This window comes from Rhinatrema bivittatum, chromosome 2 (assembly GCF_901001135.1).
Source record: "Rhinatrema bivittatum chromosome 2, aRhiBiv1.1, whole genome shotgun sequence".
NCBI lineage: Eukaryota > Metazoa > Chordata > Amphibia > Gymnophiona > Rhinatrematidae > Rhinatrema > Rhinatrema bivittatum.
In genome coordinates, this window is record NC_042616.1 from 355,752,025 (window position 1) to 355,767,806 (window position 15,782).

The 15,782-nt window shown below is 47.1% G+C and overlaps 1 protein-coding gene across 1 annotated transcript in view; it reads left to right on the forward strand.

Annotated features, from left to right (window-relative positions):
* ANKS6 (ankyrin repeat and sterile alpha motif domain containing 6) overlaps window positions 1-15,782 on the forward strand; it is a 705,076-nt gene that overhangs the window by 667,475 nt on the left and 21,819 nt on the right. Inside the window, 1 exon segment of the mRNA XM_029589918.1 lies at window positions 8,538-8,631. Coding sequence (XP_029445778.1) covers window positions 8,538-8,631 — 94 coding nt within the window.

Here is a 15,782-nt window from a genome sequence, read left to right on the forward strand (position 1 = left end):
TACCCCCTGGACCCGGCAATCAAGGAGATGCTGGCGTGCCCTCAGGTGGACGCCTTGGTTAACGCTGTGGTCAAGCGCACTACCATTCCAGTTGAGGGGGGGGGGCGGCCCTCAAGGAGCCTCATGACCGGCGACTGGACGCCATCCTGAAACAGACCTTTGAGGTGGCAGCTCTATCGTTGCGGATCGCAACCTGCTGCACAGTGGTGACGCGTTCCTGTTTGTCACAGGTCAGGAACAATGCTCCGGCAGCGGACATGGAGTCAGCTCTCTCGTTCCTCACGGATGCCACATCTGACCTAGTCCGTACGACAGCCAAGGGGGTCTCATCTTCTGTAGCTGCCAGGAGGCAGCTCTGGATACGGAATTGGTCAGCCGATGCTCCTTCTAAGACACGCCTCACCAGGATGCCCTTTAAGGGCGCTCTCCTGTTCGGCAGCGACCTTGATAAACTGGCCAGTACATGGGGCGCCTCTCCAGTACCTCGACTGCCGGAAGACAGGTTCAAGAGGAACCAGCGCGCCTTTCCAAGGCCATCCAGAGGCAGAAGCTCTCAACGCTTCACTCCCTATAGGAGTCGCAACCAGGCACCTCGTCCTCAGGCCAGGAACCAGCCCTTTCGGACCAAGCAGCATAAGAGGGGAGCCGGCTCGGGTTCAGGGCCCGGCTGCACCTCCCAATGAGAATCAGCCGATCCATCCGGGGGACGGAGCCATAGGGGGCAGGTTAACCTTCTTCTACCCCAGATGGGTCGAGATTACGTCAGATCAGTGGGTCCTCGCCATCATCCGAGAGGGGTATTATCTGGACTTCCATCACCTCCCTCCGGACAGGTTTGTGGAATCTCCGTGTCCAATCCACAAGAAGGCAGCATTGGAAGCTACCCTGGCGAGGCTCCTGTCCTTGAAAGCCATAATCCCAGTACCTGCATGGGAAATGGATTCTGGACATTATTCCATTTATTTCATGGTACCCAAGAAAGAGGGCACTTTCCGGCCCGTACTGGACCTAAAGTCAGTCAACCGATACTTAAGGGTCCCGAGGTTTCACATGGAAACTCTGCGCTCCGTCAAGACCGCAGTACGGCCGGAAGAATTCCTCACGGCCTTAGACTTGTCAGAAGCCTACCTGCATATCCCGATCCATCCGGATCATCAGCGCTACCTACGCTTCAAGGTTATGGGACGCCACTTCCAATTCCGGGCTTTGCCCTTCGGGCTAGCCACGGCGCCGCGGACCTTCACCAAGGTGATCGTAGTGGTAGCAGCGGTGCTCAGACGGGAAGGAATTCTGGTCCATCCCTTCCTAGACGATTGGCTGATCAGGGCGAAATCACGAGAGGAGAGCCATCGGGCAACCAACAGAGTGATCGCCCTTCTGGAAAGCCTGGGATGGGTAGTCAACCTAAACAAGAGTTGCCTACAGCCTTCCCAATCACTGGAATACCTGGGAGTCCAGTTCGACACCCAGGCAGACAAAGTCAGTCTCACCACCAAGAGAAGGTTAAAACTTCAGACGCGTCTCCGGTCCTTGATGGGAGCCAGCCGGCCCATAGCTTGGGACTATCTGCAGGTTCTCAGCCTCATGGCATCCACCCTGGAAGTGGTAGCCTGGGCAAGGGCCCATATGAGATCTTTTACACTGCTCCCTGCTCTCTCGCTGGAGCCCCCGCTTCCGGAATTACTCCGTGCATCTACCTCTGCCAGCCAGAGTGCGGACCCAGTTATGGTGGTGGTTGCAGGCCAACCACACGAGCAGGGGGTCGAAGATGTCCTCCCCCAAGTGGATTCTGCTTACCACAGATGCCAGCCTGTGCGGATGGGGAGCACACTGCGAAGAACTCACCGCACAAGGGCGGTGGAACAGAGAAGAATCAGGATGGAACATCAACCGTCTAGAGGCACGGGCAGTCCGGTTAGCCTGCCTGCAATTTGCTCACGACTGAGGAACAGAGCAGTCAGAGTGATGTCCGACAACGCCACCACGGTGGCATACATCAACTGTCAGGGCGGAACCAGAACCCGACAGGTGTCACTAGAGATAGCCCCGTTGATGGCTTGGGCAGAGGCGAATCTTCAGGACATCTCCGCCGTCCACATTGCCAGAAGGGACAACACCACGGCAGACTTCCTCAGCAGAGAAAGCCTAAATCTGGGGGAATGGCAGCTGTCGCCCACAGCCTTCCAGATGATTGTGGATCACTGGTGGATTCCGGACATGGACTTACTAGCGGACAGGTCCAATGCTCAAGTACCCAGATACTTCAGCCGCAGGCGAGATCCGTTCTCTCACGGGATCGACGCCCTGGTTCAACCATGGCCTCCAGGGACCCTGCTGTACGCTTTTCCTCCGTGGCCCCTGCTGGGCACCCTTATCCACAAGATTCAGAAGCACCGGGGCCTAGTTCTTCCACTGGCACCAGACTGGCCAAGAAGACCCTGGTACGCGGACATGAGAAGACTACTGGCAGGGGAGCCCCTTCCCCTGCCTCCTCTCAGGGACCTGCTACGTCAGGGTCCCATCCTCCACGAGGATCCGGCTCAATTTTCTCTTATGGTCTGGCCATTGAGAGGGCTAGGCTGAAGAAAAGAGGTTACTCGGAGCCAGTGACAGATACACTCCTCCGAGCTCGCAAGTTTTCCACATCCCTCACCTACGTAAGGATCTGGAGAGTATTTGAAGCCTGGTGCGACACTCACGGCACCAATCCACATGCGACCACAATCCCTATTGTTCTGGATTTCCTGCAGGATGGGCTTCAGAAGGGTCTCTCCCTAAGCTCCAGAAAGTTTCAGGTGGCTGCGCTGTCTTGCTATGGTACCAGGAGGGATGGCAAGACCATTGCCACGCACCCAGATGTTTCTCGCTTCCTGAAAGGAATCAAGCACATTCGTCCACCACTGAAGTGGCCGGTGCCTTTGTGGAACCTCAACATAGTTTTGGATTTCCTCGCGGGATCCACCTTCAGGCCCCTTTGGGGCCTGTCTCTCCGTTCTCTCACTTTGAAGATGGTGTTCTTGCTGGCTGTATGTTCAGCACGCCGCATTTCGGAACTACAAGCGCTGTCCTGCCGTGATCCTTTTCTTAGCATCACTCCAGAGGCTATCCATTTTCGCACAGTTCCATCCTTCTTGCCTAAGGTAGTCTCACAATTTCACCTCAACCAGACCATATCCTTGCCAACCACGGCGGGCTTGAAGAAATCAGAAGAAGGGCGTTTGTTACGCCATCTCGACATCGGGCAGATTGCTGCCCAGATATCTTTAAATGACAGAGACAGTCCGAAAGACGGACCATCTGTTCGTCCTTCACAGCGGGAAGAAACAAGGAGAAGCGGCCTCTTGGCCCACCATCGCCCGCTGGATTAAAGAAGTTATCAGAGCGGCCTACGTAGAGGCCGGGAAGTCACCGCCTCTACAAGTCAAGGCTCATTCTACCAGAGCCCATCGCCTGCAGAAATATGTAAAGCGGCAACATGGTCCTCCCTCCATACTTTCTCCAGGTTCTACCGTCTGGATGTCCAGGCCAGGGAGGACACAGTATTTGCAAGAGCGGTCCTACGTGGCCCTCAGGCAGCCTCCCACCCAGTCCGGGAGTAAAGCTTTTGTACATCCCACTTGTTCTGAGTCCATCTGGCTACACGCTAGGAAATGTTGAGATTACTTACCTGATAATCTCGTTTTCCTTAGTGTAGACAGATGGACTCAGCATCCCGCCCGGCTGCCGGTATACAGGGGTTTCACCGATTCAAGGTAAGCCTTATCACTTCTTACATGAGTGCGTCCACTCTACCAGGTGTCGACGCCTTCCGGTTGGGAATGCTGGCGGTCTCCAGCTACTATCAATCGGTCAGGGGAATCCTGGTTTCACTATTTCATTGATCGTCAGTACACATGTATCCATAACAGCTTTTGCAAGGAAGATTTTACTGAATTGTCTCACTTCCTGTGGGGGTATATGTACCCGTGCTGACGTCAGATCCGTTTCCAACTGCTAGCACGAGCACACTATACCCACTTGTTCTGAGTTCATCTGTCTACACTAAGGAAAACGAGTTTATCAGGTAAGTAATCTCAACATTCTCTTTGTACAGCAATTGCTTTTTCTTGTAGAAGGCTCTTAAAATCATGTGCTTGTATGAATAGTGAGATACTTTAGCGATCACTGTCCTAGGTTGGGCCCGCTCCTGTGTCTTAGGCCCCAGGCGGTGGGTGTGCTCGAAGATCATTTTCCCTTGTAGATCCTGTAGGCCCAGCTCCTCCAACAACCATCCATCCAAATATTTGCTGACATCCACCATGGCATCATCCTCCGCAAGTCCCACAAATCTTAAGTTGGATCGCCTTTCATGATTTTCCAAATCGTCTATCTTTGTTTTCTCCTGCATTTCTTTTTCCAGTGCATGCACACACTTCTCTAATTGTAGTATGTCATCTTCCATGGTTGATAGCTGGCCTCCGGCCTGGTCCAAGCACAAAGATATTTCAACAGTGAGGATTTCAGCTCTTCTGTTTGCATGGAAATATGCAAAAAGCGGCCATCCAGACCGGATACCACCTCATATATAAGCTGAACAATTAAGGGTTCATCAGAGTCCTCTGCAGCATATGCTCCCGTACCATCAGCCATCTTGGGTGAAACTGGCTTTGCTTTCTCTTTCTCTGTCTTCATTGCCTGGAACGCCATAATTATGTGGTTTGACTAATAATTAGATCATCAAGCACTTTCCGAATTTCTCTTCTCTGGACCCCAAATCGGGAGGCACTTTTCCCTGCAAAAAGTAAGAAAAATCAAAAAGGGGGGTGGTGGCACATGGAGCTCAACGCAGTGCGACATGTTAAGCCCACCACATCACGTGACTCCCCTTTTTAGGGTTTAATGTCAGTTTAAGTTGAGAGAGTTCTTGTATTGCTTTCATATATAGAGTATCAAAGCTGTGTTTTCAAAAGATCTAGAGAATGGTATATAAAATTGTAAGTCGTCAGCATATAAGAAGAAAGTTATTCCTAGATTTGGTAGTAATTTACACAGTGGGAGCATGTAGATGTTGAATAGTGTTGCTGAAAGGGCTAGAGCCTTGAGGGACATCTGTTTCACACTGGAAGGTTCACAAATAATATACCCGTGTTTACAATTAAATATTTCAATTTTATTCCTTAATTATTTAAAACACATGAAACATGCCCTATTATATCAAAAACCTTCATACCTCACTCATTCATCTAAACATCATACAATGTTAAAATTTGACAATACAATATTGTTACACTTTAACATCCAATACATAAATATTGCAACAATCCCTAATTACAATGTAAACAATTATTTCACAAACTTTTTACTATTCTTTAATGTGCTTACAATTGACTACTTATTTAACAGGTATCCCTTTCTAACCTAATTTGACAAATATCCCTTTAAACTGATATTCCTTATTAATTTTAATTTTATTTTAATTTTATTTTTGTTAAATAAAATTAATAAGGAATATCAGTTTAAAGGGATATTTGTCAAATTAGGTTAGAAAGGGATACCTGTTAAATAAGTAGTCAATTGTAAGCACATTAAAGAATAGTAAAAAGTTTGTGAAATAATTGTTTACATTGTAATTAGGGATTGTTGCAATATTTATGTATTGGATGTTAAAGTGTAACAATATTGTATTGTCAAATTTTAACATTGTATGATGTTTAGATGAATGAGTGAGGTATGAATGTTTTTGATATAATAGGGCATGTTTCATGTGTTTTAAATACTTAAGGAATAAAATTGAAATATTTAATTGTAAACACGGGTATATTATTTGTGAACTTACTAGTGGAAATACCTGTGGTAAACCCAGTATAGTTTAACATCACACTGGAAGGTGTCAGATGTGTGGTTGCCCAGTTCGACTTGGAATGTTCTGTTAGATAGGAATGAAGTGACTCATCTGAGAACCATGCCGTCAATCCCTATGTTTCTTATGTGATGGCATAACAGGTTATGGTCTACAGTGTCAAAGGTGGCTGTTAAGTCAATTATCACAAGGCAATACGATTCATCTGTTTCAAGCCCTCTTAAAACCGAGTCTTTTAATAGGAGAAGTAATGTTTCAGTTGAGTGATGTTTCCTAAATCCAAATTGGTGTGGGTAGAGAATATTTTGATCTTCCAGGTGATTTACAAGCTGTGATAACACTGCTTTCTCAAGAACTTTTTCTAGAATCAAGAAGTTGGATATTGGATGATAGTTATAAGTGATAAGTTATATTAAATTCTTTACCAGAAAATTATTTGCTAACTGTAGTAAATGCCATGGTAATTTCAATTATGGACCGCTGTAACACACTTTACTTAGGACTAATGCAAAGTACAGTTAATTCTCTGCAGTTGACACAGAATGCTGGAGTTCAACTGATGCTGGATCCAAAATTTGTGATCATATTTCTCCAGTATGCCAGAATCTTCTTTGGCATCCAATAACATGGAGAATAAACTTTAAAACAGCTTTACTCCTGTGTAAAATGATGAACAATCTAGCTCCTTTGTGTTTTAGTTCCCTCTTAAAGATTTACTACCCTTCTTGCACACTAAGATCATCTTCTCAGAATGATGAGCTGTTAACTATTCCAATAGCTCATCAGGTTCGTCTTGGTGAAAGTACAGAGATTGTTTTGTCGCAGGACCATGTATGTGGAGCTATTTACCATAACCAGTTAAAAATGCTGTAACATTGATGACTTTTCGCAAGATGCTAAAAGTTTACTTTTTCAAACAAGCATTTTAAGAAGTGTTTGAATCTAATGTACAGTGTGTGATGTTGAGTATATATATTGATTATAATGAGCCATACTTTACTGTTGACCATTGAGCAAAAGTAATAAATTTGCGTTCAATAATGCATTTATCATTATGAGAAATATATTAACCATTGATATGATGTTCTCTCATAGTTTTTAAGTAATGAGGAATAGTACTAGCCTGCTTTTTTACTTTTTAAGAGGTGTACATTTTAGTTATTTAAGGATACTTTTATGGTTCTTATGTAGTGATTTGTTATATATGTTTGTTTATTGTATTGCTTTTATGTTTTTATATTTTATATTCTAAAATGTTTTTACACTTGTAATCCGCTTAGTATTTAAGATAAGTGGGATATAAATTTGTAAATAATATCACTTCAGATTATACATTAGTAATTAGTATCTTATTATCTATCTATATCTGTCTAAGTCTATATAAAAAGCTTGTCTGTCAGTCACACTGTCTGCGAAGCACTCTCTCTAACACTCCTACACAGCCTACACTCATGGAGAGGTAGGCGTAGGACAGACACATAGGTGTATACATGCGTGCAGAAGCTTGCAAAAGCACGCACAATCTCCCATACGAACATACGTTGCACATATATGCATACACCTGCACAGACCCCACAGACACACACAGACTCCCATAAACACACCCACAGGCCAAGTCCTCCTCCTCCCCACAAACATGCAGGTTCCCCCAAACACACAGAGGCCCAGGCGCCCCCTCCCCACAAACAAATAGGGTTTTTTAGACCAGGCTACCCGAGCAGTGCCGGCACTTTCCACTAATATACAATAGTTTATTTGCTATTACTTCTAAGAAATATAGTAATTATTGCTATGCCACTAACAGTTTTTACCGCAAGCCATTACTTTCTAAGATGAAAACTTCTAGTTTAGACTGGCTAAAGCTAGTTTGTTCATAACCCTAACTTCCTTTATGGGTTACTATAGTACAGAGCATGAAGACAATTTCTAGCTAAATTTGAGTCCTGCGCACTTCTGTCTAGCAAGACAGAGGAAAGTACAATACAGGTCAGGCTGGGCCTACTAAATTTCTACACTATTGTGTAGGAGGTTATAGATTTAATGTGGGAGTATTTGTTGACCGGTTTTTAATAATTTATTTTGCAATTTTGCTATGTTTTTTTCTTATAAAATTTCACTGTGTATTTTTTTTCATACTGCTATTTTATTGTACCACGACTTGCGTGCTTTTGTGGGAGAGGGAATAATTATATTTTAGTCTAGATAAAAGGGGAGAACAGCTATCAAAAGCTATTACATTGGTAAATAGCTAGTAACCCAGGTAAAAGAGTTTGTTTTTTTTAAAATTCGCCCACCCTCGCTGTGGGGAGAAAGGACAGACATTGTTGCACAGCATACACACATTTAACCACATTGAGTGGAACATTCTTGGGGGTTGGGGAATACAACACACACAGTTTTGCATGGAACAATTACCTTTAGAAAAAGCAGGTGCAAATCTTTGCAATTACTTTTTCCATAGTCAGTTTTCAAAGGGAATGTATGTGTGTACTTTCCCTTTAAGAAATGCAAAATATGCAAAGTCTATGGGGAAAAGTTCCTGCATCAATCACCTGCAAACATTAGAAAATTGCTCCCTTGATGTTTTGAGCTATTTCTTTTGGGTCAAAAGGTATATGGTGATATTTTATGGATTGGCTATATATTATAAATGCTTTGTATGTAGACAAATATACACAAAATATTTTTTCTTTTATAGGGACGTGAAAGACAAATTCTTCAGGAAACCATACACAACTTTCATTCCTCCTTTGAAAGCAGTGCCAGCAACACTAGAACTGCTAATTCTCAGAGTAAGTTTTTTATGAGCATTCTGTCTCCAAAACAAAGTGAAGCATGATTTATTCTTTGCTAAGTGCTTCTGTTCTTCTATTCCCCCTTCAATAAGATCAGGTTTATAAACTTCAATCTCAGATGTCTCTATCCAGCCAGAACCCTGCAATGTATCTGCTTTATCTTGCTGGGGCGGGACAAGGAGGATGAGTAGAGTGTAGTGTTATTTCGGATCAGGAGGGGAGTACTTGTGTTGAAGCCCCTTGGGGCCTCATCTTACATTCTCGTATTTTTTGAAAGATAAGTAGGATTGCAGTCCTCATACATGGTGTGCTTTCAGATGGAGCCCTGCAAGGAAATTTGATTTCAAAGTTTCTAGAAACTTTGAGCATGTCCTGGACTAGGCATTTAGCCCAGTCTACCTTAAGACAGCCACAAGGAAATCCTCTCTAGGGAGAGTGATAAGACACTAGGGTCCAGAGGGAAAGAGAAGCCTCAGACGAAAGAAGAAGAAAGCCAGAACTTTGCTGAAATTATGTATCTATAAACTGCTATATTTCTGTTGCCAGCACTGCAGAGATAAGTAGGCTTTTGGTGGTTAATTTGCTTGTAAATAATAGTCTGTTGAAGAATAGCTGGAGTCCAGCCTACTCTGTCCTCTGGAAAGCTGAAGCTGGCTGTAAGGAATGAAAGACATTTCTTTTTCTCTGTCACTGCTCTAGCTGTTTTGCACAGAGCAGGGACTTATGCTAAGAGTTCTGCTCTAAAGAAGCAGCACAGAGCAACGAGCCTTATTAAACTTTCCTTCTGCCGAGAGGTAAAATACAACAGCCAAGTGGGGTAGCCCTGTCTGAATTTAGTCAGAGCTGGACAGGCTAGTATTTTTCTTTTGAATAAGGCAAGGAACTGCTGCAAAAGTGTTGCGTCCATCGGTCTCAGACGGCTTCGACCTCTGTGCCTCACCTTTCTTCCTACTCTCTCAAGCCTTGGGAAGATGGCTGCTGCCGCATCTTCATGCCACTCTCTCCGGTGTCCCCGAATTGGCAACTGTGATGGTGTTTGCCATGATTTTCCTGAGGGTCTCTTATGGTGCGCGCGCACACGCCTTTATCCATGTCATGGCAGGAACCTCGGGGGCGTTCCCTCCGAATGACGTCATCACATACTGGTATTTAGCATGCCCTTCATTTGCTAACAAACTGAGTTAGCAAGGATTGGATTGCCTCCAGTCTAAGCTACTCTGCCGCTTCCCAGCTACCGCAAGAAGCTCTTTCTACCCTTCGGGGTATTTCTCCATTAACCTGGGTACCTGCTCCTCGGGGGCCCTTTTGCTCTATTTCAGGTACCTATCTTGGGATACTGGGTACTCGCTCCTCGAGGGCCTGATCTCCCTAATCTGGTGCCTGCCACTGAACTACTTCTGCCTGCCAGGACCTTCAACAGTACAGCTTTCTGCATCAGTGAGTACTAACCCTTTCAGTCTATCTCATCTTCAGCTTCAGCGCTCGATGTCCACATCCGGGACCTGTTCCTGCTACGCCGCGCTGCCTATCACCTACTTGAGTGTGAGACTGGTCTCCTCTGCTGAGGACTCCTGGACTACTTCACTGGGTTACCTTCACTGCTGCCCACTCCCCGGGCAGTACCATTGAGCTGTACAATAAATACAACTTCTCTGTGTCTGCGTGTATAGAGTCTAGCCTAGTACTGCGGTTCCTCACAGGGCTCCTCCCTGTGGGAGTGGCCATCTCCTCAGTACGCAAGAAATCCACTCCAACATCTCCAACCCTAACAAAAAGTAGCCCCTGAGGGCCAAGGCTTATTAGTTGACTTGGAGCAATCATTACAGGCCTTAGCAGAGGGGAAAAAACAATTATAAAGGATGGTTATAAGCACAGTGTGCCCAAAACAAACCATACAAAATTATCTGAATAAGCACCTAGTTGCTTCAGAAAAGATTATAAAGGGCTTGCAAGCACAACTACAAGTGCAATAGGCTTTTTTTTTTTTATACAAAAGATTACCTAACAGTAAGTCCTACATGAACAAATTACCCAGCAGCAAAGAGTATTGAGACACAGGTCTATTCAGTAAAGTGCGGCCGCATTTACCCCGCTCCTAACCCACATTCTACTCACTTTCCGGCCGCGTTAGCCCTTCCTGCGATCCCGAATCCCCTTTAACCTACTTCTACCGCGTCCTAAAATCCCCGGGCAACCCCTTCCGCACGCGGCATGTATATTGCATGCAAACGAGCGAATTAGCTATTCCCTAGCATCCCGTAACCCGCGCCCCGACTATCGCTATTTTTCCCTGCCATTTTGTCGCGCGTTTAACCTGCTAACTTACCGCCTACCCTTACCCCTGCGGTAGAGGCAGGGGTAAGGGTAGGCGGCAAGCTTTCCCCCAGCCCCCGCTCACCTGCCCCGGCCGCGATCATGGGTGCCGGTCTCCGAGGCAGCCCCAGTCCTCTCCCCTCCTCCCAAAGCAAAAAAAAAAAAAAAGCGAAAAAAACGTTGCAGCCCCCTCCGATGTCCGGAGGGGGCTGCTAAAAGTAAGTAGCTTCACTGCTTCGTACTGCCAGCCCCTTCTTTCCTCCTCCCGGAGCAAGGCTGCTTTTCGCGCCCTGCTTCGGGAGGAGGGAAGAAGAGACACTGACAGTGTGAAGCGGCGAAGCAACTTACTTTTTGCAGCCCCCTCCGGACATCGGACCTCTCCTGCCTCCCGCTGCGCGACTTACTTCTTTTTGCAGCCCTCCGGCCATCAGCAGGAACGGATCGTGGCTCCCCTGCCTCCCGGCGAAGATGGACGCCTGCACGGGGGAAAGCGGCCCCTGTGCGTGCAATTGGCCGCTCAAGACGTGACGTCACATGCCGTGACGCCAAACGTCGTGACGTCACGTCTTGAGCGGCCAATTGCACGCACAGGGGCCGCTTTCCCCCTTGCAGGCGTCCATCTTCGCCGGGAGGCAGGGGAGCCACTATCCGTTCCTGCTGATGGCCGGAGGGCTGCAAAAAGAAGTAAGTCGCGCAGCGGGAGGCAGGAGAGGTCCGATGTCCAGAGGGGGCTGCAAAAAGTAAGTTGCTTCGCCGCTTCACACTGTCAGTATCTCTTCTTCTCTCCTTCCGAAGCAGGGCTCGAAAAGCAGCCTTGCTCCGGGAGGAGGGAAGAAGGGGCTGGCAGTACGAAGCGGCGAAGCGACTTACTTTTTGCAGCCCCCTCCGGACATCGGACGACCTCTCCTGCCTCCAGCTGCTCGCGAAGATGGACGCAAAAAGTAAGTCGCTTCGCTGCGTCACACTGTCAGTGTCTCTTCTTCCCTCCTCCCGAAGCAGGGCGCGAAAAGCAGCCTTGCTCCGGGAGGAGGGAGAAGAGACACTGACAGTGTGAAGCGGCGAAGCGACTTACTTTTTGCAGGCGTCCATCTTCGCGAGCAGCTGGAGGCAGGAGAGGTCGTCCGATGTCCGGAGGGGGCTGCAAAAGGTAAGTCGCTTGGCAGCTTCGTACTGCCAGTCCCTTCTCCCCCTCCTCCCGGAGCAAGGCTGCTTTTCGCGCCCTGCTTCGGGAGGAGGGGAGGGGGGACTGGCAGTCCCGACTTCCTGGCATCTGTCATTTCAAATGACATTTGAAATGACAGATACCAGCGTGGCGTGAAGCGTTAGGCCCGTGCATCCAGGATACTGTATAGGCGCTCTATCCAGTAAAATGGGTTGCGCGGGCCTAACTCTTCACGGACCCTTCTTAGACGCGGTTTACATTTGCATGAAATTATAGTTCAGGATCGAGCAGTAGGTGAGCAGCACTGTGTGTGCGGCAACCGCGGGTGCGCCGGGCACTAACGCAGCTCTTCCTATCGCTCAGTACTGGATAGACCTGACAGATAGCACACGCAATGCAAGCCACCACACCCCAAATGAAACTATTGCCTCTGGTCTTGGTTAAAGTGAAGACATGAGAAGATCTGAATGTTCTCTCAAAGGAATTTTGAGACAACCACTCGAAGCACCTGGACCATATACCTGGTGACTCTACTTACAGGCAGACGCCAAGTGGCTTTTCTGTCTGCTAATCCAAGTGGGAGAGCCATCTATTCAGAAGTTAAAACTGTTATCCTGGTTACAGTAGGGAAACATACCAGCAACAGTTCTGGCGAAATACCTCCAGTACCTGAAAATAATCCACTTTGAAGCACTGAAAAAAAGTGTGAAAAGCGGTATATAAATCTAAAAGGATTTCTAAAGGATGCTAGATGCAAGTGGATGCAGCTAGGGCAAAATAAGCTTCAAAGTAGCCAACCAGCTCCTCCTGGAGCAGTTTTTGGACAGGCTGGACTGACTCATGTGGAACTGGGTATATCGACACCCAGAGCTTAACTTGAAGAGAGCATTAGAAGTGATAGATGTGTTCCATTAGGCTTAGTTGATTCCAGAACTAATATAGATGCTAGAAGAGGTATATATAATTAGCACATCAGAGATCAGGTGAAAGGAGATTAAGTAATGGGGCATTCAAATACCAGAGTACAAATTATGTTGCAATGATAGGATGAATCAAATTGTTAGAGGGATGGCACTATTCAAATAGAATAAAAATACTACAGGAACAAAATATATTGTGGAAGCTTTATGGAGAGAAATTCCATGTGAGAAGGGGAATGAAATTAACACTGGGGGTTGTATTACTGTCTACCTGGCCAGCGTGAACAGAAATATGATGAAATGCTAACAGAAATTAGGGAAACTAACAAAAAATAGCAACAAAGTAATAATGGGAGATTTCAATTACCCCAGTATTGAGTAAATGTCCCATCAGGTCATGCTAAGGAGGTAAAGTTTCTAGATGAAATAAATGACTGCTTCATGGAGCAACCGATACAAGAATCAACATGCGGGAGCTGTTTAAGACCTAATTCTTAGTGGAACACATGATTTAATGAAAGAGGGCAATTTGGCAATAGTGATCATAACATTCTCACAGGACAAGCAGGATGGTAGTCCTCACATATGGGTGACATCACAGGATGGAGCCCAATCATGGAACACTTTTGTCAAAGTTTCTAGAACTTTGACTGTCACCTACTGGGCATGCCCAGCATGGCACTAAACCTGCGGCCAGGTCATGGCACTAAACCTGCAACCTGTCCGATCTGCAGTAGCCTCGCGGTTTAAGGAGCTCCACAGAGATTCCTGACAGGAATTTTCCTCACTGAATTACTAAAAACTTTCATACCCTATAGGGGTCCCCCTTTCCAATTTTGATTCCGCGGTACTCCGGTAATTTTTTTTTTGTACCTGTTTTTGGTCGATTCCCATCGAGTTTGGCCCTTGCGGCCTACTGGCCGTCGACCGCACCGCGGTTCAATTTTTCAAAGGCCATGGCATCGGGGTTCCGTCGGTGCCCTGATTGTACTCGCACCATGTCCATAACAGACCCTCATAACGTCTGTGCAATGTGCCTCGGGTGTGAGCATGATATCCTGACTTGCACCAAATGTGCCTTAATGACACCAAAAGGTCACAAAACCAGAATGGAGAAAATGGAACTTCTCTTCCATTCTCAAACTCCGACATTGTTTCTTGCATCTATGTCGTCTGCACTGGCACCGTCCACTTTGCGCCAGCATCAGACACCGGCTGGTGACTGTCCGGCGTCGACGACTTCCCGGCCTTCGACTACCTCTACTCTCCCTCAGGACGGAGGGGATCGTAGAGAGAAACATCGGCATCGACACCGGAAGCCTCGGACTATCGATGAAGGAAAATCATAGACTTCGCCATCGTCCGAGCTGCCATCAAAGAAACCCATCCAGAAGAGGCATCGAGCCTTTCTGGCACCGGGTCACCGAGGCAAACCTCACCCGGACGGGTATTGGGAGCCACGACTCTGCCTTTAATGGTGGTCCCTCCGGCTATGCCTCTGCCTCATTCTCCCCTTCCGGAGCCGGGGCTGATTGCTCCAGGTCTCCATGAAGAACTGGACTGGATGGTTCAGGAGGCCGTCGATAAGGCGATGCACAGATTCCAAGCTCCCCTGAAGCTGAAACCGGTGCCAGTTGTGGAACCGACCATCGATCCCATTCCGGCAGCATTGGCACCGCTGCTTTCGAAGATGGAAACGCTTATAGCCGCCTTTCCACTGATGGATCCTGGATCACCAATGGCTCCGGTGCCTTCTCCACTTACTTTCATTGGGAGGAGAAAACCGTTCCGTCTTCTTCCATCGAGAGTTCTGCTGATGCCTCAGCCATCGATGCCGATGCGGCCATCGGCGCCACTGATCCATCCATCGATGCCCTCGATGCCTTCATCGGTGCTTCCAGTACTTCCCTTGATGCCTTCAGAGCCTAGACCAGGACCTTCAGGAATACCATCGTCCTGTCCTTCTCAGGTTCCTAAAGGGACAGGTGCTCCCAAGGAAATAACCTCCAACCCTATTCATCAGGTTCTTTTGGATCTTCTCAAAAAGAATTGGGAACACTCTGGTTCGGTAGCTCCAGTCAACCGAAAGGCAGATACCACTTATTTAGTCCAGTCAGCCCCAGGGTTCCAGAAACCTCAACTGGATCACCAATCTGTGGTTGTAGAGTATGCCCAAAAGAGGGCATGATGCTCAAAACCCCACTCTTCGTTCCCCCCAGGTAAGAAGCAGAAATTCCTGGATGCTATTGGCCGGCGTGTCTTTCAGGGATCAGTGCTCATCTCCCGGATCGCCTCTTATCAGCTGTATATGACCTAGTATAACAGGGTCTTATTCAAGCAGATACAGGACTTTGCAGAGTCCCTGCCTCAGCAATTCCAGTAACAGCTACAAACCTGGTTCACAAGGGTTTTGAAGCAGGGAAACATGAAATAAGGTCCTCTTATGATATCTTCGACACCACTTCCAGGGTATTTGCAGCTGCTATTTCTGCAAGAAGATGGGCCTGGCTTAAATCTTCGGACTTGTGCTCTGAAGTACAAGAGAGATTGTCCGATCTGCCTTGCATAGGAGAATTTGTTTGGCGAACAGATCCAGCGGACGGTGGCAGAACGCAAGGAGCATCATGAGACCCTTCGCCAACTCTCTCTGATGCCTTCTGAGTATTCCTCCAAACAGCCATTAAGGAAGGACACTAAAAAGTCGTTCTTCCGTCCAAAGAAGTCCTATCCACCGCCATCTAGAGGTCGTTCCA